At 49.1% G+C, this 21,684-nt stretch overlaps 9 protein-coding genes across 9 annotated transcripts; 4 read left to right on the top strand and 5 right to left on the bottom strand.

Moving 5' to 3' along the window:
* Positions 1 to 389: 389 nt before the first annotated feature.
* On the bottom strand, positions 390 to 1,103 carry N7537_003682 (actin-binding ADF family protein; the record flags this gene model as incomplete). Its single annotated transcript, XM_056894740.1, has 5 exons — positions 390 to 524; positions 590 to 638; positions 701 to 946; positions 1,025 to 1,035; positions 1,098 to 1,103. The coding sequence occupies 5 exons, from the start codon at positions 1,101 to 1,103 to the stop codon at positions 390 to 392; spliced, it is 447 nt and encodes a 148-aa protein (XP_056754488.1).
* Positions 1,104 to 2,164: 1,061 nt separating this feature from the next.
* On the bottom strand, positions 2,165 to 3,010 carry N7537_003681 (glutathione S-transferase family protein; the record flags this gene model as incomplete). Its single annotated transcript, XM_056894739.1, has 2 exons — positions 2,827 to 3,010; positions 2,165 to 2,722 (listed from the first exon to the last, which is right to left on the bottom strand). The coding sequence occupies exons 1-2, from the start codon at positions 2,977 to 2,979 to the stop codon at positions 2,165 to 2,167; spliced, it is 711 nt and encodes a 236-aa protein (XP_056754487.1). The 5' UTR covers positions 2,980 to 3,010.
* A 699-nt stretch (positions 3,011 to 3,709) lies between these two features.
* On the bottom strand, positions 3,710 to 5,387 carry N7537_003680 (SH3 domain protein; the record flags this gene model as incomplete). Its single annotated transcript, XM_056894738.1, has 3 exons — positions 5,288 to 5,387; positions 5,140 to 5,223; positions 3,710 to 5,090 (listed from the first exon to the last, which is right to left on the bottom strand). Exons 1-3 carry the CDS (start codon positions 5,377 to 5,379, stop codon positions 3,710 to 3,712), a joined length of 1,557 nt encoding a protein of 518 aa, XP_056754486.1. The 5' UTR covers positions 5,380 to 5,387.
* Positions 5,388 to 6,759: 1,372 nt separating this feature from the next.
* On the top strand, positions 6,760 to 7,299 carry N7537_003679 (putative stress response RCI peptide; the record flags this gene model as incomplete). Its single annotated transcript, XM_056894737.1, has 2 exons — positions 6,760 to 6,817; positions 6,893 to 7,299. 2 exons carry the CDS (start codon positions 6,760 to 6,762, stop codon positions 7,297 to 7,299), a joined length of 465 nt encoding a protein of 154 aa, XP_056754485.1.
* A 1,757-nt stretch (positions 7,300 to 9,056) lies between these two features.
* Positions 9,057 to 13,446, top strand: N7537_003678 (uncharacterized protein; the record flags this gene model as incomplete). The annotated part of the gene is made up of 3 exons (XM_056894736.1): positions 9,057 to 12,037; positions 12,096 to 12,653; positions 12,717 to 13,446. The coding sequence occupies 3 exons, from the start codon at positions 9,057 to 9,059 to the stop codon at positions 13,444 to 13,446; spliced, it is 4,269 nt and encodes a 1,422-aa protein (XP_056754484.1).
* Positions 13,447 to 13,799: 353 nt separating this feature from the next.
* On the top strand, positions 13,800 to 15,400 carry she9 (putative mitochondrion biogenesis protein (She9); the record flags this gene model as incomplete). The annotated part of the gene is made up of 2 exons (XM_056894735.1): positions 13,800 to 14,463; positions 14,538 to 15,400. The coding sequence occupies 2 exons, from the start codon at positions 13,800 to 13,802 to the stop codon at positions 15,398 to 15,400; spliced, it is 1,527 nt and encodes a 508-aa protein (XP_056754483.1).
* Positions 15,401 to 15,691: 291 nt separating this feature from the next.
* Positions 15,692 to 17,106, bottom strand: rip1 (ubiquinol--cytochrome-c reductase catalytic subunit RIP1). Its single transcript, XM_056894734.1, has 4 exons — positions 16,745 to 17,106; positions 16,513 to 16,601; positions 16,287 to 16,437; positions 15,692 to 16,224 (listed from the first exon to the last, which is right to left on the bottom strand). Exons 1-4 carry the CDS (start codon positions 17,034 to 17,036, stop codon positions 16,043 to 16,045), a joined length of 714 nt encoding a protein of 237 aa, XP_056754482.1. The 5' UTR covers positions 17,037 to 17,106; the 3' UTR covers positions 15,692 to 16,042.
* A 351-nt stretch (positions 17,107 to 17,457) lies between these two features.
* Positions 17,458 to 18,192, bottom strand: N7537_003675 (histone-fold domain-containing protein; the record flags this gene model as incomplete). The annotated part of the gene is made up of 4 exons (XM_056894733.1): positions 17,458 to 17,786; positions 17,849 to 17,939; positions 17,994 to 18,079; positions 18,135 to 18,192. The coding sequence occupies 4 exons, from the start codon at positions 18,190 to 18,192 to the stop codon at positions 17,458 to 17,460; spliced, it is 564 nt and encodes a 187-aa protein (XP_056754481.1).
* A 401-nt stretch (positions 18,193 to 18,593) lies between these two features.
* On the top strand, positions 18,594 to 21,511 carry N7537_003674 (chloride channel protein; the record flags this gene model as incomplete). Its single annotated transcript, XM_056894732.1, has 7 exons — positions 18,594 to 19,074; positions 19,132 to 19,199; positions 19,263 to 19,622; positions 19,675 to 19,752; positions 19,805 to 20,130; positions 20,183 to 20,537; positions 20,597 to 21,511. 7 exons carry the CDS (start codon positions 18,594 to 18,596, stop codon positions 21,509 to 21,511), a joined length of 2,583 nt encoding a protein of 860 aa, XP_056754480.1.
* Between the last annotated feature and the right edge of the window lie 173 nt (positions 21,512 to 21,684).

Genomic DNA, 21,684 nt, shown 5'->3' with positions numbered 1-21,684 from the left:
CAATAACTTCGCAGGAAAAGCCAGGAGTTGTCCGGTTTGCTTAACTATTCTACAATTCAACAACATGCATCCTGAAGCTCTCGTCGCCCACCATGTGCAAAATAAACCAACAGGCAGCAAGATTCGGTGCCCGGTTAACCAAATACCCTCAAACCTGAGGTGGAAAATCATTCAGAACGATTAGAACAAGCTGGGAGTGAAATCAAGACTCTTTCAGGCCTCTCGCGAAATGAAAACAAACACGGGCCAAGTCGTAACGGTCTTGCATTGCAACTAAGAAGAAAATGGGAGAACGGTGTGCAGAGAAGGTTATGAATTGATCGTTCCGCGGCGCCGTCAAGGGCGCACCCCTATCAGTCGCGCAGCCCGGATCCAGCCGGCGCTGTCATCTATGCCTTGCCACCGCTAGCCTCCTTCAGGACTGTCTTCCACTCGATATCGGACTTGTCATCGGCGTGGATGGAAGTGACGACGTTAAGGGCGTTCTTGAGAACCTCGCGAGTGCTGGCGTAGATCATGGACCACTGAAAATAAAATTAGTTATTGCGTTGGAGCCTGGGGCTGAGCCTGGGTCTGGTGGTAATCTTACGAGAGTGGGGGTCTCGCTAGGCACCCAAGAGATGAAGATAATCTTGGAGCTGTGGGAACAATCAAGTCAGCGGGGTGTCCAAGAAACAATTGCGAATATGGGAATGCGCACCGCTTGCCCTCGCCGGCAATCTCGTACTCGACATCGTAGACGGCGTAACGGGGAGAGGCGCGGCCCTGGCTGTCCTTGGCATCGGCGAGCTCGTTGCGGAAGACCTCGTAGTCCTGGTCCTTGCCGACTGAGTCTACAACAACCGACTTCTTGTCGTCGGCAATCTTGTAGATGATGTACTTGGTCTTTCCGTGGCTGCGGCTGAAGTCTTGGAATGCAGTGATGCAGTCATCCTGGATCTGGACACTGTAGGGGGCGAAATGTCAATAAGTGGTGGAAGTGAGGGGAAAGAGGTTGCGAGCGCGGGAACCACCGACGACTTACCCGGATGCGAGCTGCGCAATATCATAGTCAGTACTGGATATTGTATACCAGAGTTTTGGGGGTCAATACTAACCGACATGATGGCTTATGTAGATGAGGGAGACAAAAAAAGGACGGGGCTGTCGAGTGCTATGTCAGTAGCTGAGATGGCCAAACTCAGGGGGTCCCTCGAGCTTCTTGGTTTGACATGAGAAGTCAAAGTAGCATGCCCTCCAATGACTTACAAAGGATTGAAGGAGGCGGAGATCGAGCAACGGAGACGGTTGAGACGGGGAAGATGGAGTTTGAGGGGTGAATTGTTTCCCAGGTGTTGCCATGGGCCATAGTGGGGGTGGCTGCACGTGATATCAGACTTTTGATAATTCAAGTGCTCGGTACCTGTTTACAGGTTGGATAGCGTGTAGATAATTGATCTTATAGTGTTTGTTTTTTTGGATTTTTGGGCTTTCCGAGGCTGTTAGGGGGTTTGGCTTAAACAATGGGGGAAATGGCATATAGTGACTGGTGTACGAGCTGATATGGAACAATATTTGTGTCCTCATGAGTTTTTTCCCTTTGCAGTCTCGAAGTACCAGGTACTCCGGGCATTATGTACACTAGGGGTTGAAATCACATAATATTAGGCTGTAGCTGCATAACATGTACTAGGTACATACCTGTAGATGTTCGAAGTAAGCCTCTCTCTAATGTGGGTGTCTGCGGGCTAAAATAGACCGGGTCAACCATGGGACACGTCAGTGGCTATTTTTGTCCTGGCCCACCATGTACTTTGTGGTTGATGCAGTAAGAAGCAGTTTTTCCTATCCCTATTATTTTATTGATCATCAAGATGCAATATGAATACTAACTCGGTAGGGGTAATAATGTAACTTATAACCAATATATGTATATCTTCGCATACAACCCGGAAAAGTGTCTGTGTATATAGATCTATGTATAAATAATTTCATACCGAACCAATATATATATCCAAACCAAAAATACAAAAATATCATAAATATCATGCCTGACAAATTCATTCTCATTCCTCAATCCATAAACAACATTAAGCGAACCTCAGCCTAAGTAACTATGTAACTATGCACCACCTCTAATCCTAAACCCAACCCCCAGGACCTAGATACATACAAACACAAAAACCTAAACCTTCGCCGCCGGCGCAAACTTAGCCCTCATCTTATCCGCAACCAACTTCTCATCATAAATGAAATTAACACTCTCATGCGCAGCAGTCGCCTCCGCCCAACGCTTGAACCTGGGAGCCTGCTCCAACAAGGTTGACAACTTAGCAGAAACAAGTCCATGCTCGGGCTTCGCAAAGCTCAAAATCCGCAACAAGAACGATCCCGACTGCACCTCCGCAAGGGTTAACTTCTCACTACCACCAAAGAATGGACCCTTGCCCTCCGTGTCTGCCAGAAGGGGTTCAACCTCCTTCACGATGGCAGCGACGAGCTGCTCAGCGGCGGCATCGCGCTCGGTCTCATCGGCGGCGCGGAGACTGGCGAAAAATGATGGGAGGACTTTGCTGAAGAAGGCGTCTACGAAGAAGCTGAGACGGGCGCGGTAGAGGGCGTTTTCGGTTGGGGAGGAAGGGGGGAGGAGGTGGGTTTGGTGGGCGTCTGCGAGGAATTGGGCGACGATGCCGGATTCGGTTACGATGGTTCCATCATAGGTGATGGTGGGGACGAGGCCACGCTATTGGAGATGTTAATATATGGGTTATAGTGTATGAGGCGTGGTATGCAGTGTAGGTTATGTGTAGATGACAAGAGCGCTGGGGAAGAGGGCTCGGCACTTACTGGGTTGATTTCCAGATACCACGGCTCACGCGGTGTGTTCAGGTCGATTATGACTTCTTCATACTCGAGGCCGATTTCCTTGAGTGCGATGTGTGCGCGGTGAGCCCAGGGGCACAGGTGGTTGGTGTAGAGGACGATCTTTGGGGAGGACATGATGAATTGAGGTGTGGTAATTATGTAGGAGTACCTAAGAGGTTAGGGAAGGAAGTTATATAGAAGAAGAAGAAACGCCATTCTAAACCACATTGCGAAATGAGGGGTTGGATTAGTAAAATGTACTTAATTGTTAATCAATCGCGAAATCGAGTCGTTAACTCCGTTGCCGTTCCCCGTTCGCGGCTAAGGATTGAACAGATGTGGGGGACCTGCAGAAATGATCCATTTGTCATATATGTAAGGTGGTAGAGAAATTATTGTACCTTAACTAAGGTCCTTGGATAAAATTGGTCTAATTATGTACATACATTAAAGCGTGCACTATATGTGTCCGATATCTTCTGACCAACCTTCAGCGGCGCTCATCCATCGGGGTATAGAAGTAGTCTCAAGTGGCAAACCGAGGTGTAGTACGTAAAAAGACCGGAAATGTGCTCTAGGAGCAAAGAGCACATTGACCGAGCCCGATGCGCCAGCGACCGGTTCCACACGGATCAAGTGGAAGAAGATAATAGAAGAAAAAAAAGGGTCAAAATGAGAAAGACGAGATGACCGTCATAAAATGGGGGGTATATCGAATACGAGTATAAAGGAGCACTAAGTCGATTGTTGAGATCGTTTGGGGGATGGCCAGTCGGGGCGTAAAAAGCACTGGACGGAACAGAAGGATCAACGCGCTGTCGTCAAAACGTAAGTTTGCATGAAAACTGAGAATTGAGAACCGTGCTCAAACTTCCTCGTCTTCCTGGCCGCCGTCGATGATCTTGTGCCAGTGCTGCGGCAGACAGATACAGACCAAGGGGAAAGCCTTGATCTCACCTGACGGCATGGGCGACGAAGGATGCATCCGTGAGCCATTCGAGACACCACTGTCGCGCTGTTCGCGGTAGTGCATATCTTGGTCCTCGGCACGCTCGGGGAGTCGCACACCCGTCGCCCAGCCATCGTCCCAGATGCCAATTACCCTCAACATCTCGCCTCGGTCGAGTTCGAATTCGTCACCTGCGCGTGGCGAGTACGCCCACAGGACGGCAACCTTGTCACCAGCGTGAATCTCATCTTGAGAGTAGTAGTCGCGGAAATAAGACAGCTGCTCAGATCGACCACTGGTTACTGCTTCGGGGGAAGAGTATTGGTTCGTCGGGCCGGAGCGAGGCGAGCTGTCGCTTTCTAGTCCAGCCAGAACCGAGCTGCTCGAGAGTGAGCCATGTCGTTTCCCTGTCACTGGTGGAATTCTCTTGGACATAGCTCCTGGACTGGCGCCCGTGCCTTCTGAGTCTGACGTGTCGCTGTACTTGGCTCCGCTGCCGTACATCGCCGCGGAGGTGCGCGAATAGGCGGGCGATGATTGACTAGGCACTTCGCGAAGTGCAGACATCCGTGTGACTCGGCCTCCTGGCACCATGTTGTACGACGTTGGGCTTGGGGGCTGCTGCATTGATGGCGATCCGCCCTTTCTTTGTGGGTTTGGTTGGTTGAGTGCAGCTTCGTTTTGGGTCTCACGACGACGGCGGCGCATGAAAATGCAAAAGAAGGCGAGAGCACCTAGAATGGCAGCTCCTACAACGGCGCCAATTACGATTCCGGCAATTGCGCCGCCCGACAAGCGATGGCTAGGACTTCCGGTGGCGGAGGGCGAGGGCGTGAGAGGTGGTAGAGTAACAGTCGGTACTGCAACACCGTCACAGCGACTCGTGGCGTTGGATTTCGTGCAGCAGCTATCGGTGCCGTTGGCGCAAAAAGTGCAGAGACCAATGGTATTTGTCCCAAAGCCGCAGTTGTGAGGCTCATTCGCAGCTCCTTTGACACAATCTCCAGAAAGGGCGTTGGATGGTTTTTCGCAGATGGTCAATTCGGCATAGATTAGGTCCGTATAGTTCTTGTCGCCACTGGTGCATAAGTCTGTGTTTGCCATTGTCTCCTGCTCACTCCGGGCCCAAAGAGCGCATGTATCGACGCAAATTGGTACCGATTCAGCCGTGGAAAGTTTGCAGTCGGATATGGAGCTTTGCACGACACTGCTGCACAAAACACTGGTTGTATACTGGGCATAGTAGTTGTTGGGCGCGCTCGAATTCATGCCTTGGCATCCCAGTAAGTCATCATACCTAGGCCCGTTAGTGACTCTTCTCCCGGTCCATTGATGCCAACACATACTTTGTCGAGATATATGATCCATTGATATAGTCCTTTAATGAATTATCGAAATCCGTCAGATTCGATACGCTTTTAAGGAAAGGGCTAGCAGTGCATTGTCAGCAATCGGTTTTTCCCCCCATGCCTAATCGGGCGAATTTCCACTCACAAGTCCGCATATAGACTGGAACTGGTTGAAATGGACGAGCTACTCCAGGCAGGGCAGGCACTTGACCCCTTGAGGGAAATGCAGTTCGACATGCCGGGCAATATTGGCAGTCTGGTCGTATAAATGGACCCCCTTTGGGTTATATCGGCGCGGAATGTGTCAGGTTGCGATCGAGAATGTTTCTAGGCGTGATGCGAATCGGATATTCGAATGGGAAAATTGGATAGAATGTGTCGACCCCAGGTCGAAACTCAAGCTCGAAAAGAAGAAAAACGCGTCAAAGGCAGGTAAACGAGTGACTCGGGGTTCTCAACGCCCGGAAGGAAAGGTCAACCGAGCCCCGTAGGCCTGAATTCGAAAAACGGAGAAAGAGATGACAAGACGAAGTTCTAAGATTGGAAAAGACAAGATTAGACCTTCAAGATGGTCTGGGCTTGTGGGTAACAGGGGGCTAGGGAGATGAACTGCTGGGAAAAAGGCCAATTATGAAACACGGGAAACAGGCATAATCGGCTGTACAGGTTCAGACACGCTAAGCTCAACCTTGTTATCTTATTCCGTAGATGGGACTTGAAGAAAGACAATAATAACTAAAATGATAAAAAGGGGGTGGGGGGCAGTAGTTCCGCGTTGTTTACCTTTTTTTTCTCTCTCTTTATTCTCCGGACTCTTTGGGTATCGAACTTCAATTGGGACTGAATTTCTACCTGGTACATAGATTGTACTATAAAATACAATATTCGACAATGACAACGGTTATCCAAGTCAGTTATGATTGGCGTCTATTGTCAGATTCTGATTCTGTTCATCACCAGCCTCGCTAGTGACCCGTTAGCGGCTTAGGGAGACGATCGCTATATCACCCTTTGCCGTCCGGAAAAACTCGAAAACTTGGGGAAACTATATTATTACCAGTCTCTGGAGCTTGACATTAATTTCCCGAATTTCCCTTGCTTCTTGCACAGAATTTGGCAATGGATGCAGCGCATTTCAACGTATGTGAGCTATCGGTTGAGAATGCGAGGGACTGATGTGCACACTTGGGACGGAATATGGAGTACAGGGTACCCGGTCGCAAGCAGCAGGTACCCGGCAGCTGCATGTACCAGGTACTTACAAAACTTAGTACATTTTATTCAAAACTGCCCCCCCCGCTTGGGCAGATATCGGATAAGTCTGATTTCTACTTGTATAGATCAGTAAATTTACTTTTACCTTACTTGGAAATATAATAGAAAGTGTATATTGTAGAGAGTCACACAATATGCTATGTATGATGTACAATGTAGGGCTCTGGCGAATTATGGAGTGGTCATGTGACCATTGACATCATCTGATCTGGAACCAGGCTGCCGTCAGACAATCTGCGACTCGTCCAAACGGTGGAAAAGCTCTCTGACCATTGCCACAAATCCCTAGTGTACTTGATACAACTCACATTTTCCCACCAGATCTCAGAGACACCTTGAGCCATGTGCAGCTCCGACATTTTCCTAGCAGTACTCGCCGTATTCTTCCCACCGATCGCAGGTAAGTCCACCCGCAAACCCGCAAATCCACCTCCACTCGGTAGTCACAATGCTAATCAAACCCTTGCATCAACAGTCTGGGTCAAGACAGGGTTCTGCACCGCAGACTCGATCATCAACATAACCCTCACCCTACTCTGCTTCTTCCCGGGTCTCATCCACGCATGGTACATCATCCTCAAGTATCCGGAACCAAACGATGACGATGTAGCCTACGAGCCCATCCCCGGTGGCGGGAGTCGACGTCGTGATCTGGAGAACGGCAATGTTACCTATTACTACGTCTCTCACCAGCCTATTCAACACCCCTCCCAGCGCGGATATGGCACAGTTAACCCTCACGGCCAGCCGGCGCCTGCTCCGGCGAACAAACCACACAACCAGACCGAAGATAGTGGGAATGCGGGAAGCAGCAGCGCGCCCCCACCACCCACTTATGCTGAGGCTGTGAAGGGTGACAACAAGGTGCAGAGTCAGGAATGAGAATGAGGCTCGACTCGTTGGCTGTGCTTGTGGGTGGTGTCCTCGGCTTGCCATTATCTCATCGGTCACTTTGTTCCCGACCTGGTTGTACTATCCATACCCCTCCGCTTTGCTGTTCTTGTACGCGCACTTCCTAAGAACTGCATCGTTATGTTATGACTTGACGAAGGAATGTGCTATGTAATTCTGAATTTTTGATTTTGTTCACTGATTGTGGATGTTCTTCGATTGTATGTTCTTTATAATGCTCTGGATGCGTGATACTATACCAATACTTTTTATGCTAGCCTTGGAGGCATTCAGCACTAAATAAGCCTTTGGGTTGACAAGTCCTAGATATTAATCATTATTAGGGCCCCACTCTGAATAATTTCCACCTTGAAAAGTGGTTATCTTTTTTTGTATCCTTGTGGCGGAGTATAATGATCTCGACAATCGATATATCGCTTGTACTAGAACCGAAAAACTAGCGTCGGTACACGGATTGGAGCACAAGGTGAGTATTAAGAAACTAGAAAGTTGCTTGATACCCAAGAGTTTAGGCATCGGTTACTTCTCGCTCTAACTGACTAACTATCGGAGTTATACCTTACTAGTTAATTAGGCAGTTCTAGTGTTTTACATACATACCCAAAGATAATGTATTGATTGAATGCCATTCGCATGTGTATTTTCTCCGCATATTGCAGGAAATACTAATAAAGCTTCGGGTATCAGGCTCCTACGTCGGCACTACCTCGGACCTAGGGTCGATGTTTATTTAGTCTCATATGTGCCAAGGTTAAAACTTGCGATGCCTAGCATTCGCCAATCTGAGGTCGTTATCGAGACTAGAACTGACACCAGAGAACCAGTGTCAACTTAGCTCCCACCACATTCCTTCGCTTATTGTTCTTTATAGTACTTTGACTGACCTGGAGTTCGTATTTAAGAAAAGTACACGAAGTACAAATATGGCCTCCGGCTTGATCCCCGGCCTTGCGAACATAATAGGAAACGCCGACAGCGCCAATGGCGCCATGTCTTACTATCCTTGTCAATTCGTAGTCAATTCGTAATCACTTAGCCATATGCTAGGCATCGAGAAACAGTACCATGATAATCTACCTGGTGGAATAAACTATCCTCCGCAAATATTAAACACAGTAAATCCTAGGCACCAATTTCCGTACAGAGTACATCTTCCTCAGCAGATAGTCTTTGACTAGGCTTCACTTAGTAGGGCAACATCAGGGCAATTCCCCAGGGATACACGCGCTCTTATCGGAGGGGGTATTTATTTTGTTTATCTCCCACGAATCATCACGGGTTTATAGCAAAGTGCAAGTCAACTGTCAACATAGAATAGGCAACAAGAAGAATCTTATTTAACTCGTGGTATTGACATTAGATTGTTAAGAATTTTTATACAACATATAAGTTCTGTTCCTGTATCCATTGTCTTCAGGCCAAAGAGCTGCAGTCCAACCTGATCTTGTGCCTGGCATGGAATTGTCAAGCTGCATGAACGACGTTTCCTTTGGCCCTACAGTCAATGGTTGCCGCGGAAACTTTGACTTTACGCTGAAGTTCGAAAAAATCATCCTCTCGATACTGCCGTCCGCTATATTTATTGCATTATCGGTCCCTCGAGGTATTTACCTCGTTCGTAGACCGATAATAGTGGGCGGTACAACCTTCCGATTTACAAAGATTGTGTGTTTTCATTCGGCCCCTACTGAACATTGGACCATCTTGACTAATATGCCTTGGAAACTATGAAGGCAGCAGGGGCAATCTACACAGTCTTGCAGCTTACTCTCCTCATTATCGGCAGCATTGAACCATCCGAACTGCGCGGCTTGTCCATCACAGCTGACGTGCTAAGCTTTGTTGTGGCGATAGCCATATCCATTCTGAGTTCCTTAGAACATTCTCGCTCACCCCGGCCATCTATCTTGCTCAGCGCCTTTCTCTCCCTGACTATCCTCTTTGATATTGCACAAGTACGATCCCTCTGGCTGCTGGCCCAGAGCTACAATGAGATTACCTATGTGAGGATTTTCACTGCGGCTATCGTCTGGAAGGCTGTCCTAGTCTTGGTGCAATCACTACGTCTCCAGAGCTGGTTATCCTGGGACCGGAAAACGCATAGTCCCGAAGAAACCACTGGGCTATATGGACTAGGCAGCTTCTTCTGGCTCAACCCCCTCTTCCTGTCAGGATACAAAACGGTTCTGAATTTATCAGATCTCTTTCCACTTGACAATAGTATCTCTGTAAAGACCCTTCAAGCATCCTTTGGCCAGTATATCAAGCGCGCCGGTTTCCACGGAGACAAAAACGGCTTGACGAAAACACTTCTTCGCGCATTGACAGTCCCAATCTTGCTGCCAGTGGCTCCTCGCATTGCCCTGATCGGACTGACTCTGTGTCAACCTTTGCTTATCGAGGCCGTCTTGAACTCGCTCGAGGAACCTCAAACCTACTTGACTACTAATAAGGGCTACGGTTTGATTGGCGCGACGATACTGATCTACACAGGAATGCCACTTGCTACTGCCCTTTATTGGTATCTGCATGAACGAGCCTTATTCATGTCACGAGCACTTTTGGTCTCTGCGATATACGACAAGACCATCAAGGCACAGACTTCGGCCGCGGACGACTCGGCCGCAGTTACACTTATGAGCAGCGATGTCGAAAGGATCAGGATGGGTCTCATGCAGCTTCACGAATTTTGGGCAAATCCCATCCAGGTAGCTATTGTGTGTTGGTTACTTCAGCGCCGGCTTGGAACGGCATTTGTGGCCCCTGTGGTTGTTGTCCTTATTTGCATCATCGCCTCGACTGTCCTAATGCGTTTTATTGGTCCAAGGCAAATGGCTTGGATGAAAGGAATTCAGAGGCGGGTCGGCCATACAGCGAATGTCATTGGTAATATGAAACATTTGAAGATATCTGGGCTCACCGCGCCTGTTGAAGAGTCAATTCAATGGCTGCGTCTTGAAGAATTGAAGGCTGGAGGCCACTTCCGTGCCTTTCTCGTGGGTTCTGTGGGAATTGGGTTTACGCCAGTTATCTTGGGCCCTGTCTTCGCATTCGCTCTCTCATCTCTCGAACTGAATGTTACGATTATCTTCACGTCACTGTCATATCTCCAGCTTCTCTCAGGACCACTGTCATTGCTGTTTCAAGTTCTTCCTCAGTTGCTTGCGGCATTTTCATGTCTATCACGAATTCAGCTGTTCCTTGAGACAGAGCCTAGGGATGACTTCCGTCAGATTTTGGGTCCAGATGAATTGTCTGAGAAAGAGCATTTGAGTGAAAAATTGCCATCGATTGTGGAGATCAAGAACGCAGACTTTAGCTGGGAAAAGGATGTCCCGGCTCTGAAGAACATCAATATTTCCATGTCCAAGGGCTTGAATATGGTTATTGGCCCCGTTGCCTCTGGGAAGTCGACGTTATGCAAAGCCTTGCTTGGAGAAATCCCCATTGCATCTGGAGAAATCCTCATACGAACCAAATATCGCAGGATCGGATACTGCGATCAAGTTTCCTTCCTCCCCAATGAAAGTATCAGGGACACCATCATAGGCTTCTCAACTTTTGATGAGGAAAGATATGCCAATGTTATCGAAGCAACAATGCTCGCTCAGGACCTGCCTCTTCTGTCTAAAGGAGATCAAACCAAGATCGGCAGTGACGGACTCGCCCTCAGTGGTGGACAGAAACAGCGAATCTCGCTTGCAAGAGCATTGTACCTGCAATGCGATGTGCTTATTCTCGATGATGCCCTTGGTGGACTGGATTCCAATACAGAAGAGCACATTTTCCATAATATTTTTGGACCTTCAGGAATTCTCAAGGCAAGAGAGGCAGTTGTGATACTTTGCACAAACGCCATCCGACACCTCCCATCAGCCGATTACATTGTTGCACTGGGAAATGACGGTACGGTCGTGGAACAAGGTCGTTTCCCTGATCTTGTTGTGAATCGCCAATACGTCCATGGCCTCGGAGTCCAGACTGACGCCAGCGGTATATCTCATCCGACAACAACAATACCTAAGATACCACAGTCTAGGGTCGAGATTCAAATGAAGTCGGCTCAGGCAAGCACTACTGACGATGAAGCATCCATTTCCGAAACCAATGGCAAGAAATCGAGTAGAAAACTGGGTGACCTTTCCATCTTCGCGCACTACTGCCGGAGCATTGGTACTTTCTGGCTCGTCAGCTTCTTCTTGACTGGTTTTCTTTGCGGATTCTTTTACAACTTCCCTACGATCTGGTTAAGCTACTGGAGCACGGATTCTTTCACTCGATCGAAGTCTTTCTACATTGGCATATACGCCCTTTTCCAATGTCTGGCCTTAGCTACAGTCATCAGCGAGGCAGCCATCGGCATGCTATTAATTATTCGCAACGCTGGGTCACGTCTACACGAGGCTGCTCTGCAAACAGTTATTTCCGCACCGCTGCGTTTCTTCTCTCAGACAGATACGGGAATCATCACCAATCTGTTCTCCCAGGATATGACGCTTCTCGATGGCGAGCTTCCACAGGCTTTGATCAATACGTCCCTACAAACCTGGATAGCGGTAGGAGGGGCGGCAGTGGTTGCAACATCATCTCCCTATATTGTTATCACTTATCCCTTCATTGTGGCAATTCTTTACAGTGTTCAGAGATTCTATCTTCGCACATCTCGCCAGCTTCGGCTCTTGGATCTAGAGGCAAAGAGCCCGCTTTAGTATGTCTCTCTCTTCTAATGTATTACAGTATCCTTTACTTACCTTTAATGTCTCTAGTACGCACTTTTTGGATACGATCAAAGGCGCGGCCACCCTGCGAGCTTTTGGTTGGATAGAGGACTCCGTCTCTGTAAACAATGTCCTTTTAGACACCTCGCAACGCCCTGCCTATCAGTTGAGCATGATACAGCGATGGCTGTCCTTTGTGCTCGACATGATTGTGGCGATTATTGCATTGCTAGTGGTCACTCTTACTACTCAGCTTCGTCCAAGCACTGGCTTTACCGGTGCGAGTTTGGTGTCAATCATGACGCTTGGGAAAACTTTGGCTACTCTGGTGCAAATGTATACGTTGCTGGAGACTTCAATTGGGGCCGTCTCCCGCTTAAAGTCTTTTAGCGACAATACTGTTCCGGAAGACCTACCTGGTGAGGATGGTATTCCCCCAGCTGCATGGCCAGTGAGAGGTAGGATCGAAGTCAAAAATATGTCTGCATCATACAGCGGTACCGAATCAACCGAGAAGTCGGAAGCCTCGGACAATCTTGCACTTCGAGACCTCACATTCACGATTGAAGGGGGACAGAAAGTAGCGATTTGCGGAAGAACAGGAAGGTGAGTCTGAAATGATCATTGAGCAGATCCTTACATCGGTATGCATTAGTGCTCAACACTTAGGACTACTTTCAACAGCGGTAAATCCTCCATCATCCTCCTCCTACTACGCCTTTTAGACCCACTTCTTCCATGTACTGGTGAACTCACCATTGACGATGTCTCACTCCTGACAATCGACCGCTCCACCTTGCGCCGGCGCATTATCGCAGTGCCCCAAGATTCAACATTCTTCCCTGATGGCACTTCCTTCCTCAAAAACCTCGACCCATTCAACGTTGCAAACGAGGATGAATGCCAAGCTGTGCTCGAAATGACAGGGTTATGGTCCTTGGTATCTGATCGCGGGGGGCTCTCGGCCGGACTGAGTGTCGATGGGCTTAGCCATGGCCAGAAGCAGCTGTTCAACCTGGCAAGGGCGGTCCTGCGTCGGCGAGTTCATGCTCGCCATCTAGATGCCGAGATTGGGGATTCTTACATCAAATCACGCAATTCTGCAGCTGAGGCTTCGGGTGATACCGGTGTCCTTATCCTCGACGAGGTCAACCGTGGTGTTGATATGGCGACGCAGAAGACCATGCGGGATATTATACGGCGTGAATTTGCAGGGTACACTGTTGTTATGGTTAGCCATGGGCTTGATATGGTTATGGATTTTGACAAGGTTTTTGTTATGGATGAAGGCAGGCTCGTGGAAGAGGGCAAGCCGATGCAATTGGTTGACGAGGTGGACAGTTGGTTTAGAGAGCTGTGGATGGTTGGAAAGCATGAAATTCTCCAGGCAGCTGAGTAGGTTGTTTAGACCTATATTCCCTTGTTCTCAGCCTGTCCCTGCTGTTAAATAGTTTCTTTCCCTTCGCTATGTATATTTTTCTAGTGTTTCAATATTTTTGCTGCTTATTGCTTTTCTATGTGCTTGGTAGCCGGAGCTATGGATGTCGGTGGCAGACCAAATTCGAGGAAGTGGGAATAACCCAGGAACCCAGGAACACTATTTTAATAATAAGTCAGAACATTAAATACAATTAGCCAAATATGTGTATAATACACAATAGAATACCCCAAGATTCTACTCATAGAAAAGTACGAAACGTGCTACACTAACAGCAATCTGATAAGCTATCCGAGGCCAAGTCCCGTCCCGAGATGATCCTCGTTCTCTTTAGCACCACCACCACTTCCTGCCACAAGCCTGTGGCCTTCGTTCTGGCCATGCAGTCTATGCCACAGCTGCTTAGGCAATCTTTCCGGTCAAGCCTCCAATTTACAAGCACTTCCTCCCCAGTGCGAGCGCACTTCCGCCCTGCATTCTCCGTCACCAGATCGACTCCGCGGAGCTTCTCCGCCTGCGTACAATGCCAATTCCGCCGACAGCCGGGCATATATTCGGCCTTCAATGACCGAGAGAAGTTCTCTGCTGATACGGAGAGGTTAATCAGGGAAAAGGAGAAAGAACTGGCCGATCTGGAGCTCGCCTCGCGCGACCCGGCCCCGATCCCGGGTGTGGAGGCGGGCAGTTCCTTCGGTTCAGTACCTCCTGTCACAGAAACCGATGAGACCACCGCACAGTCACAAACAAAGGAGAATGAAAAGGACCAGTCAGCTTCGGTTGAGGAAGATGCTAGTTCCGTTGGCACAAGGAGCAGGGGTCTGCCCTCGTACTTGGAAAGCCGTCGGTCAAAATGGTCCAAGCAGTTCAGCACAGTGATGGACAATGTGCAATCCAATGTTTTTGTAGCGGGTCAGCGTTTAAACGACTTGACTGGATATTCCGGCATCGAAGCTCTGAAGAACGATATCCATTTCCACGGTATGTAGCATAGCACCACCGCCCAAACCCCCAACCCACTCAATCCTAGACACTAATTCCGCTCAATTATCCAGAGAGTCGACTCCGCACTGCTCGATCGAAGGTCAAGCAAGCCAAAGAAGAGTACACCGCAGCAATTAACCGCCGCTCAACCTCCCAACGCGAAGTAAACGAGCTCCTCCAACGCAAGCACGCCTGGTCCTCAACAGACCTGGAGCGATTCACCCTCCTCTACCGCAACGACCACACAAACGAGGTCGCCGAGACCGAAACCTCGCAAGCTCTATCAGCCGCAGAGCGCGAAGCTGAAGAGGCAGCCGGGCAACTAAGCAAGAGCATCCTCTCGCGATACCACGAGGAGCAAGTCTGGTCTGATAAGATCCGTCGCATGTCGACATGGGGAACCTGGGGTTTGATGGGCGTGAACGTCCTACTATTCCTTGTCTTCCAAATCCTCGTGGAGCCGTGGCGTCGGAAGCGACTCGTCAAGGGATTTGAGGATAAGGTTGTTGAAGCGTTGGAGAAAGAGAAGGTCTTGAACCGGGCTATGTTTGCTGAGAACGCTGTTTCGATCTCGGCGTTGCCGAATACCACCATCCTCCCCGAAGTTATTGATTCTACCGATGAGAACTTAACCGAGCCCGCTCCTTCTCTTTTGATTGAGCCGAAGCTTGCTGCGCCGGAGATAGATGCGGCCACTACGGGGTCTGTTGTCTCGGTGACCGATGCTAATGCATCCCAGTCTCTTCAGACCCGTCTCGCAAATATTACTTCGCCGGTTTCGTCGCTCGAGTACTGGAAGCAGGTGGTTGGCGAGTTCTTCAGTGATCGCAGCATTGCTGCCTCCCAATACGATATCACCGCTGTGGCTCTTCAGAGTGCAGCAGCTGGTGCAGCTGTGACGGGTCTACTCTTCGCCCTGATCGGATCGAGGTAAAAAAATCATTTCCTTTGAGCATGTTATATTGCATTACCAGCGAGAACTCAATATTTGGTTCATGTGTTGGTCTTTTTGATAATCACTTGCCCTTTTGCTTGGGGTGGTTATACTTGTACATACAATTGAGAAAAATAGATAAGCAGTTGGATATAACCTTGGACTTGAATTTAGTGTATGACTGCTTGAGAATTGTCTGGAGTATATATCAAAACACTGAGGCATTGGCGTTAATTGTTGCTATTACAAAAGAACTAAAGAAGCATTGATCTAGAACAAAAAGGAAATAACATGACTAGGCGATACACTAAACAAAGAACATATGTACTTAAGGAGACCATAGGATATCCTCTGAACTCCACAGCTCGTGTGTTCGCCATGGAGAAAGACCAAGATCCAGGAAGATAGGAACAAAGGAAGAAAGAGGCTCATTTTTTTGTCCATATTAAAACACAGGTCTCTTAATCTTGACAAGACACACGGCCGCTCTGTCTAAAAAAGGGGAAAAACAACACACACAAGCACAAGCACATACACAGATAGATAGGACACATAATCCATCCATCTTTATCTCATCGACACTTCTAATGAGACAATCCGCCCGTTGGCGGCGATCAAAAAAAGGGTGTATTCGAAATTCGCTTAACCGATAACCAGGGTCTCATCCTCGGGGAAGCTGTAGGTGGGAACCTCCAAGTTCAGAGGGGCAGGGCCCCTGCGAATACGGCCGGAGATATCGTAGTGGGAACCGTGGCAGGGGCAGAACCAGCCGCCGTAGTCACCGGCCTCACCGATGGGGACACAACCCAAGTGGGTGCAGACACCTGTGGAGGGGGAAGGAGAGTTAGAATGCTGCAGCTTGTTTGCGAATCGCATGTTTACTTACCGAGCATGACGAGCCACTCGGGACGCTGGACACGGTCCTCATCGGGCTGGGGGTCACGGAGACCCTCCCACTTGGCCTCACGGGCCTCATCGATCTCGCTCTGGGTGCGGTGACGGATGAAGACGGGCTTACCACGCCACTTGATGATGACCTGTTGGAAAGAGTGTTAGATAGGGATACTGGGTACTGGAATGTGTCGAATGAGGTGGCGAATGGAAACACGTACGTTCTTGCCCTCGGGGATGGCACCGAGAGAGATCTCGACCTTGGCCTGGGCCAGGACATCGGCGGAGGCGGACATGTTGACCAGGAAATCTGGAGAGAAAGGAATAACATCAGTCGTGTGTTCAAAGTCGCCCGAATTTCCCCGATGATTCAATAATCTTGTTCAATCCCTGTATTCCATGCCAATGTTGTTTCCCATCTCTTTCTGATTCGAGGAGTTCGCAAAAACCTACCTTGGACAGTAGCCTTGGCACCGACAGCGGTCGCCAGACCGAGGGAGCCGGCCATGAAGTAGGAGAAGACCTGGTTGGAGCGGGGCGAGTTGTTGGACTTGTACTTGCTGAAGTTGGGGATCTTCAGGGTCGAGCCACGCTCGTTAGCGCTGGCGAAGGGAGATTCGAAGGACGACTTCGCATCGGCAACTCCCCTCCGCTGCTGGCAGGAGGTGACGGCGGCGCGGGAAGTGGGCAGCTGCTGCCGAGCGACGGTGCGCAGCAGAGTGCTGGAAGCGGAGGAGAGCGACATTGTGAGGGCAATTGACCACGGAGGGAATTGAGCCGCGAGTTGTGGAGAGCGAGGTGAGGATAGAGGGTGGATGAAGTCGGAAGTTGAAGTTGGAGCCAGAGCTTTCGCTAGCGATCGGAATCACGGGGCCTGTCATTGGCTGATCAGTTCCCGTTCACTCCCTAACAAGAAAAACATTCTACTTTAATACTATTGCAATATAACTATATCTAAGGTGTTTCTTTGATTGATATTGTTTAATTATTGATGCTTATGTTAAAAATTACTCGTCAATTGTATACTATCTCATTTTCTTTTCTGCTAATATCTAACCCGACCCAATGCGACCTCACAAATCCCAAAACCAATGCGCAGGGAAACCCATCAGAAAACTCCTATGCAAATAACAAGATTCAAAAGCAAAAGGGACAATATGGCGCAATCAATCTTGCATTTCCACATCATGGTCACGGGTGGCCACAGGCTCGACTGTTCGGTCCGCAATCAACGCGCTTACAGGGACCATAGGCCGAGAAACCGACGGAGATGTCGTCTTTGAATCTTCTCTTTGTGGGGTGGCATCTCCTGTACCTGTGCCGTTTTCTGGTGCCGGAGGTGCACCGGTACCGTTGAGAGTGCGCTGACCCTTCTCCATGGCGCCTTGATTCGCCGCATCCTTCGCCCTCTTTTCCTTGAATTGTTTATAGGTCGTAGTCTTAGGGATCACGTCAGAAAGGAACTCGAGATTGTCGGTGTGTGATACCGCCGAAGCTATTGCAGGTTAGCATGCTGTTTGACTCTTGCCAACTATAGGCATGATAGGCATAACCAACCAAGATCTTTGTACTGGACGGTCTTGCGTGGTTTTCGCTCAGATTTGACCACGTTGTGCCCTTGCTCAGCAAGATACTGGATGAACATCTCCTATATATAGTATTAGCCGGTGTGCGAGGCATGAAGGTAGAGGGTTTGGCGCACGGTAGCCATTGCGATAACGAAGGTTGCGTTGTTCGAGCATTGTACGATATCCTCGTCCAACTGGATAATCTTCTTGATTCGAGCAACTATAGAAACGCGTTAGTGTGTCGATCCAAAGTAATAGTAGTGCCTGGGACGTACTCGGAAGTGCGCTCTGTCCGGTGATCTCATCCGGCTCTCCCACGGTCTTTGGGGCCATGGTGTTTAATTCTGGTGGGATAAAGTATTGGCCGAACAAAAATATACAATTTGCAGCATGCGCCAGTCAAATATTCCCGTTGTAGACGTAAGTGGGCGCGAGCGTGGAGTCGAGGAAGAGTAAAACGCGTGGCCGCGTTATCTCAGGAGGCTCCCCGTTATCGATCCATGGATACTTGGCGACTTCGCTTTGTCACATCATCTACTTTCAAGACCTCTATTTACCTCTTCTGAATTTGTCGCTCATAGAGGGGTTGAACAGAAGCACCCCAGGGGGATCTGACTTCGAAATCGAGAGTTCGCCCTCTCACATCGAATTGCGACGTCCATCACGGACACAAGAACAGATCATCGAGTCAACCTTAAATCGATTATGCTGACCCTACCTCCTCGATCAATGTTATGACCTCTCCACGCCTCTCCCCGACCTTTGATAGGTCCCTTTCAGTTTCAAGAGAGCGGCGCAGCTCGCGAAGGCCATCCGGTCGTTCTATTCCCTCCCCCATCGACCCACAAGCCGATCCCGACAACCAAGAAGCACCCGCCATTTCAGAAGAGATCAGTGGGATCAAGCGCTATGAAGATTTCACCACAATAGACTGGGTTCAAGATGCTGTCTATGAGCAGTCACGGCGGCGCGCGAAACGGCGCAGTGGCACTGGATTCTGGGATCAGGAAGGCATCTTTGGCTGGAGACGGAAAATGTACGAGTCATACGATGCAGGTCAGGCATGGCTTGTTGTTACACTTGTGGGAATGGCAATTGGATTAAATTCGGCTGTGCTCAACATCATCACGGAATGGCTCTCTGATATTAAGCTGGGCCATTGTACTACCGCGTTCTATCTCAACGAGTCTTTCTGCTGCTGGGGCGCCGAGAATGGTATGTTCAGTAGGTTGTACAGCGAGATCCTTATAATCTAACCCTTTTCTTTGATAGGCTGCCCCGAATGGAAACATTGGACTTCATTTTGGCTGTTAAATTATGTTTTCTATTTCTTTGGCGCGGTAAGACCTATGTCCGACTAATACTTGAGAAACTATGAATCCATAGGCTAATTTGTGAGATAGTTGCTACTTTCATCCATCGCCGCAGTCCTGGTCAAATCATTTGCGCCGTACGCCGCAGGCTCTGGTATCTCAGAGATTAAATGCATTATTGCTGGCTTCGTCATGAAGGGTTTCCTAGGTGCCTGGACTCTTCTAATCAAGTCAATTGCCCTTCCACTAGCAATTGCTTCAGGCTTGTCTGTTGGAAAAGAGGGCCCTAGTGTGCATTTTGCTGTGTGTACCGGAAACGTGATATCACGGTTCTTTGGTAAATACAAACAAAATGCATCGAAGACGAGAGAAATATTGACTGCCTCAGCGGCAGCTGGTGTGGCTGTCGCTTTTGGCAGTCCAATTGGAGGCGTGCTGTTCTCCCTGGAGGTGAGTTCAATGGGGCGCGTTACCTGATAGGATGAAAGCTGACAGTCATTAGGAAATGGCAAACTATTTCCCCCTCAAGACTCTTTGGCGCAGCTATTTCTGTGCCTTGGTGGCAACCAGTGTGCTGGCGGTATGTTTCCCATATTGTCAATTAATTCTGGACCATACCTGATCCATTATAGGCTGTCAATCCTTTCCGGACTGGCCAATTGGTCATGTTCCAAGTGGAGTATGATCGTACATGGCACTTTTTCGAGTTCATCTTCTTTATTGCCCTTGGTATCTTCGGTGGACTTTACGGCGCATTCGTAATGAAATGGAACCTTCGAGTGGCCGCCTTCCGCAAGAAATACCTTGCACAGTGGCCTATAACCGAGTCGGTTGTTCTCGCGGGGCTCACCGCGATACTGTGCTTCCCCAACATGTTTTTAAAGATCAACATGACCGCAATGATGGAGATCTTATTCCGCGAATGCGAAGGTGGCCATGACTATCAAGGGCTATGCGAGTACGAATATACCCCTTCATATACATGAGAGGACACTACTAACTCATTGCAGATCCAAGAACCGATGGTCGATGGTCTTCTCACTAGCTATTGCGACTGTTCTTCGCACTGGCCTGGTAATTATTTCCTACGGCTGCAAGGTGCCGGCCGGTATCTTCGTGCCTTCGATGGCCGTCGGCGCTTCATTCGGCCGCATGGTTGGCATCATGGTACAGGCACTACATGAATCATTTCCCCAATCAGCATTCTTTGCTTCGTGTGAGCCAGATGTTCCTTGCATTACACCGGGGACATATGCGTTCCTGGGAGCTGGAGCAGCCCTCAGTGGAATCATGCATCTGACCATCTCTGTAACGGTCATCATGTTCGAGCTGACTGGTGCATTGACCTACATTCTACCAACTATGGTAAGTCTTCATTCCAAGTGGCATTGTTTTATTTGACCACGCTGACTGTTCTTGTAAAGATCGTGGTAGGCGTCACCAAAGCTGTTGGCGACCGATTCGGCAGCGGCGGTATCGCCGATCGAATGATTTGGTTCAACGGGTTCCCATTCCTAGACAACAAAGAAGACCACGTCTTCAATGTACCTGTATCCCACGCAATGACCACAGGCCCGCTCTCGGTGCCAGCATCGGATTTCCCCGTACGCGAAGCAGAACATCTCCTAAACGACAACAAATTCCAAGGCTTCCCCGTCGTGGAGGACCGCACTTCCAAAACCCTAGTCGGATACATCGGCCGAACCGAACTCCGATATGCCATCGACCGCGCCCGTAACCAGGGAATGGTAGCGCCAAACGCCCTGTGTGTATTCACCAAAGATGCAGCCGACGCAGCCGTTGCGCGCAGGGCATCCGTCTCGCATAACGCTCGGTCATCAGATACATTCGATGCAATCCAGCAGAGCGCAGGGGCATCTTTCGTCGATTTCTCACGATATGTCGACCACACACCGCTGACCGTTCACCCGCGCCATCCTCTCGAAACGGTCATGGAAATTTTCAAGAAGATGGGTCCGCGAGTTATTCTCGTCGAGCACCGCGGTAAACTCACCGGCTTGGTTACCGTTAAGGACTGTTTGAAGTATCAGTTCAAGGTCGAAGCCGAAGAACATACACTGGCCGCAACAAGTTCGTCTGAATTTGGCGCACTTGGTGGACATCTGAATAACCCTGCTCCTGAAACACTGGAAGACCGCTTGTGGCGGCTCATTCAGAATGTCGCTGGGTTTGTGTCTGGTAAGGTCTCTCGCCGGCCGGTCCGGCCGCGTGACCGCACTGTACCTAGGCAATCGGAGTCGGCGGATATCCTAGAAGGGAGGGATGATGATGCGGCAGTAGAATTGGAGGATAGAGAGGATCGGCCGATGATCCCATGAAAAGCGGGTTCGCTATGTTGCCATGTTTATACGTTACGTTGATAGAGATATGTTTGCTATGTACCAAGCGTTGCTCTATCTATTTTCCCATCTATTGCAAGCTCCAATGTGTTCAAGCCGATGGAGGCAAGAACGGGAATTCCTTATGTCTCAGAGTAAAAGGCGCCCAATAT

This window comes from Penicillium hordei (genome assembly GCF_028827395.1).
Source record: "Penicillium hordei strain IBT 12815 chromosome Unknown utg000002l_segment0_segment0, whole genome shotgun sequence".
Lineage (NCBI taxonomy): Eukaryota > Fungi > Ascomycota > Eurotiomycetes > Eurotiales > Aspergillaceae > Penicillium > Penicillium hordei.
Note: the sequence above shows the minus strand (reverse complement) of the source record. Positions and strands in the feature narration are given on the sequence as shown.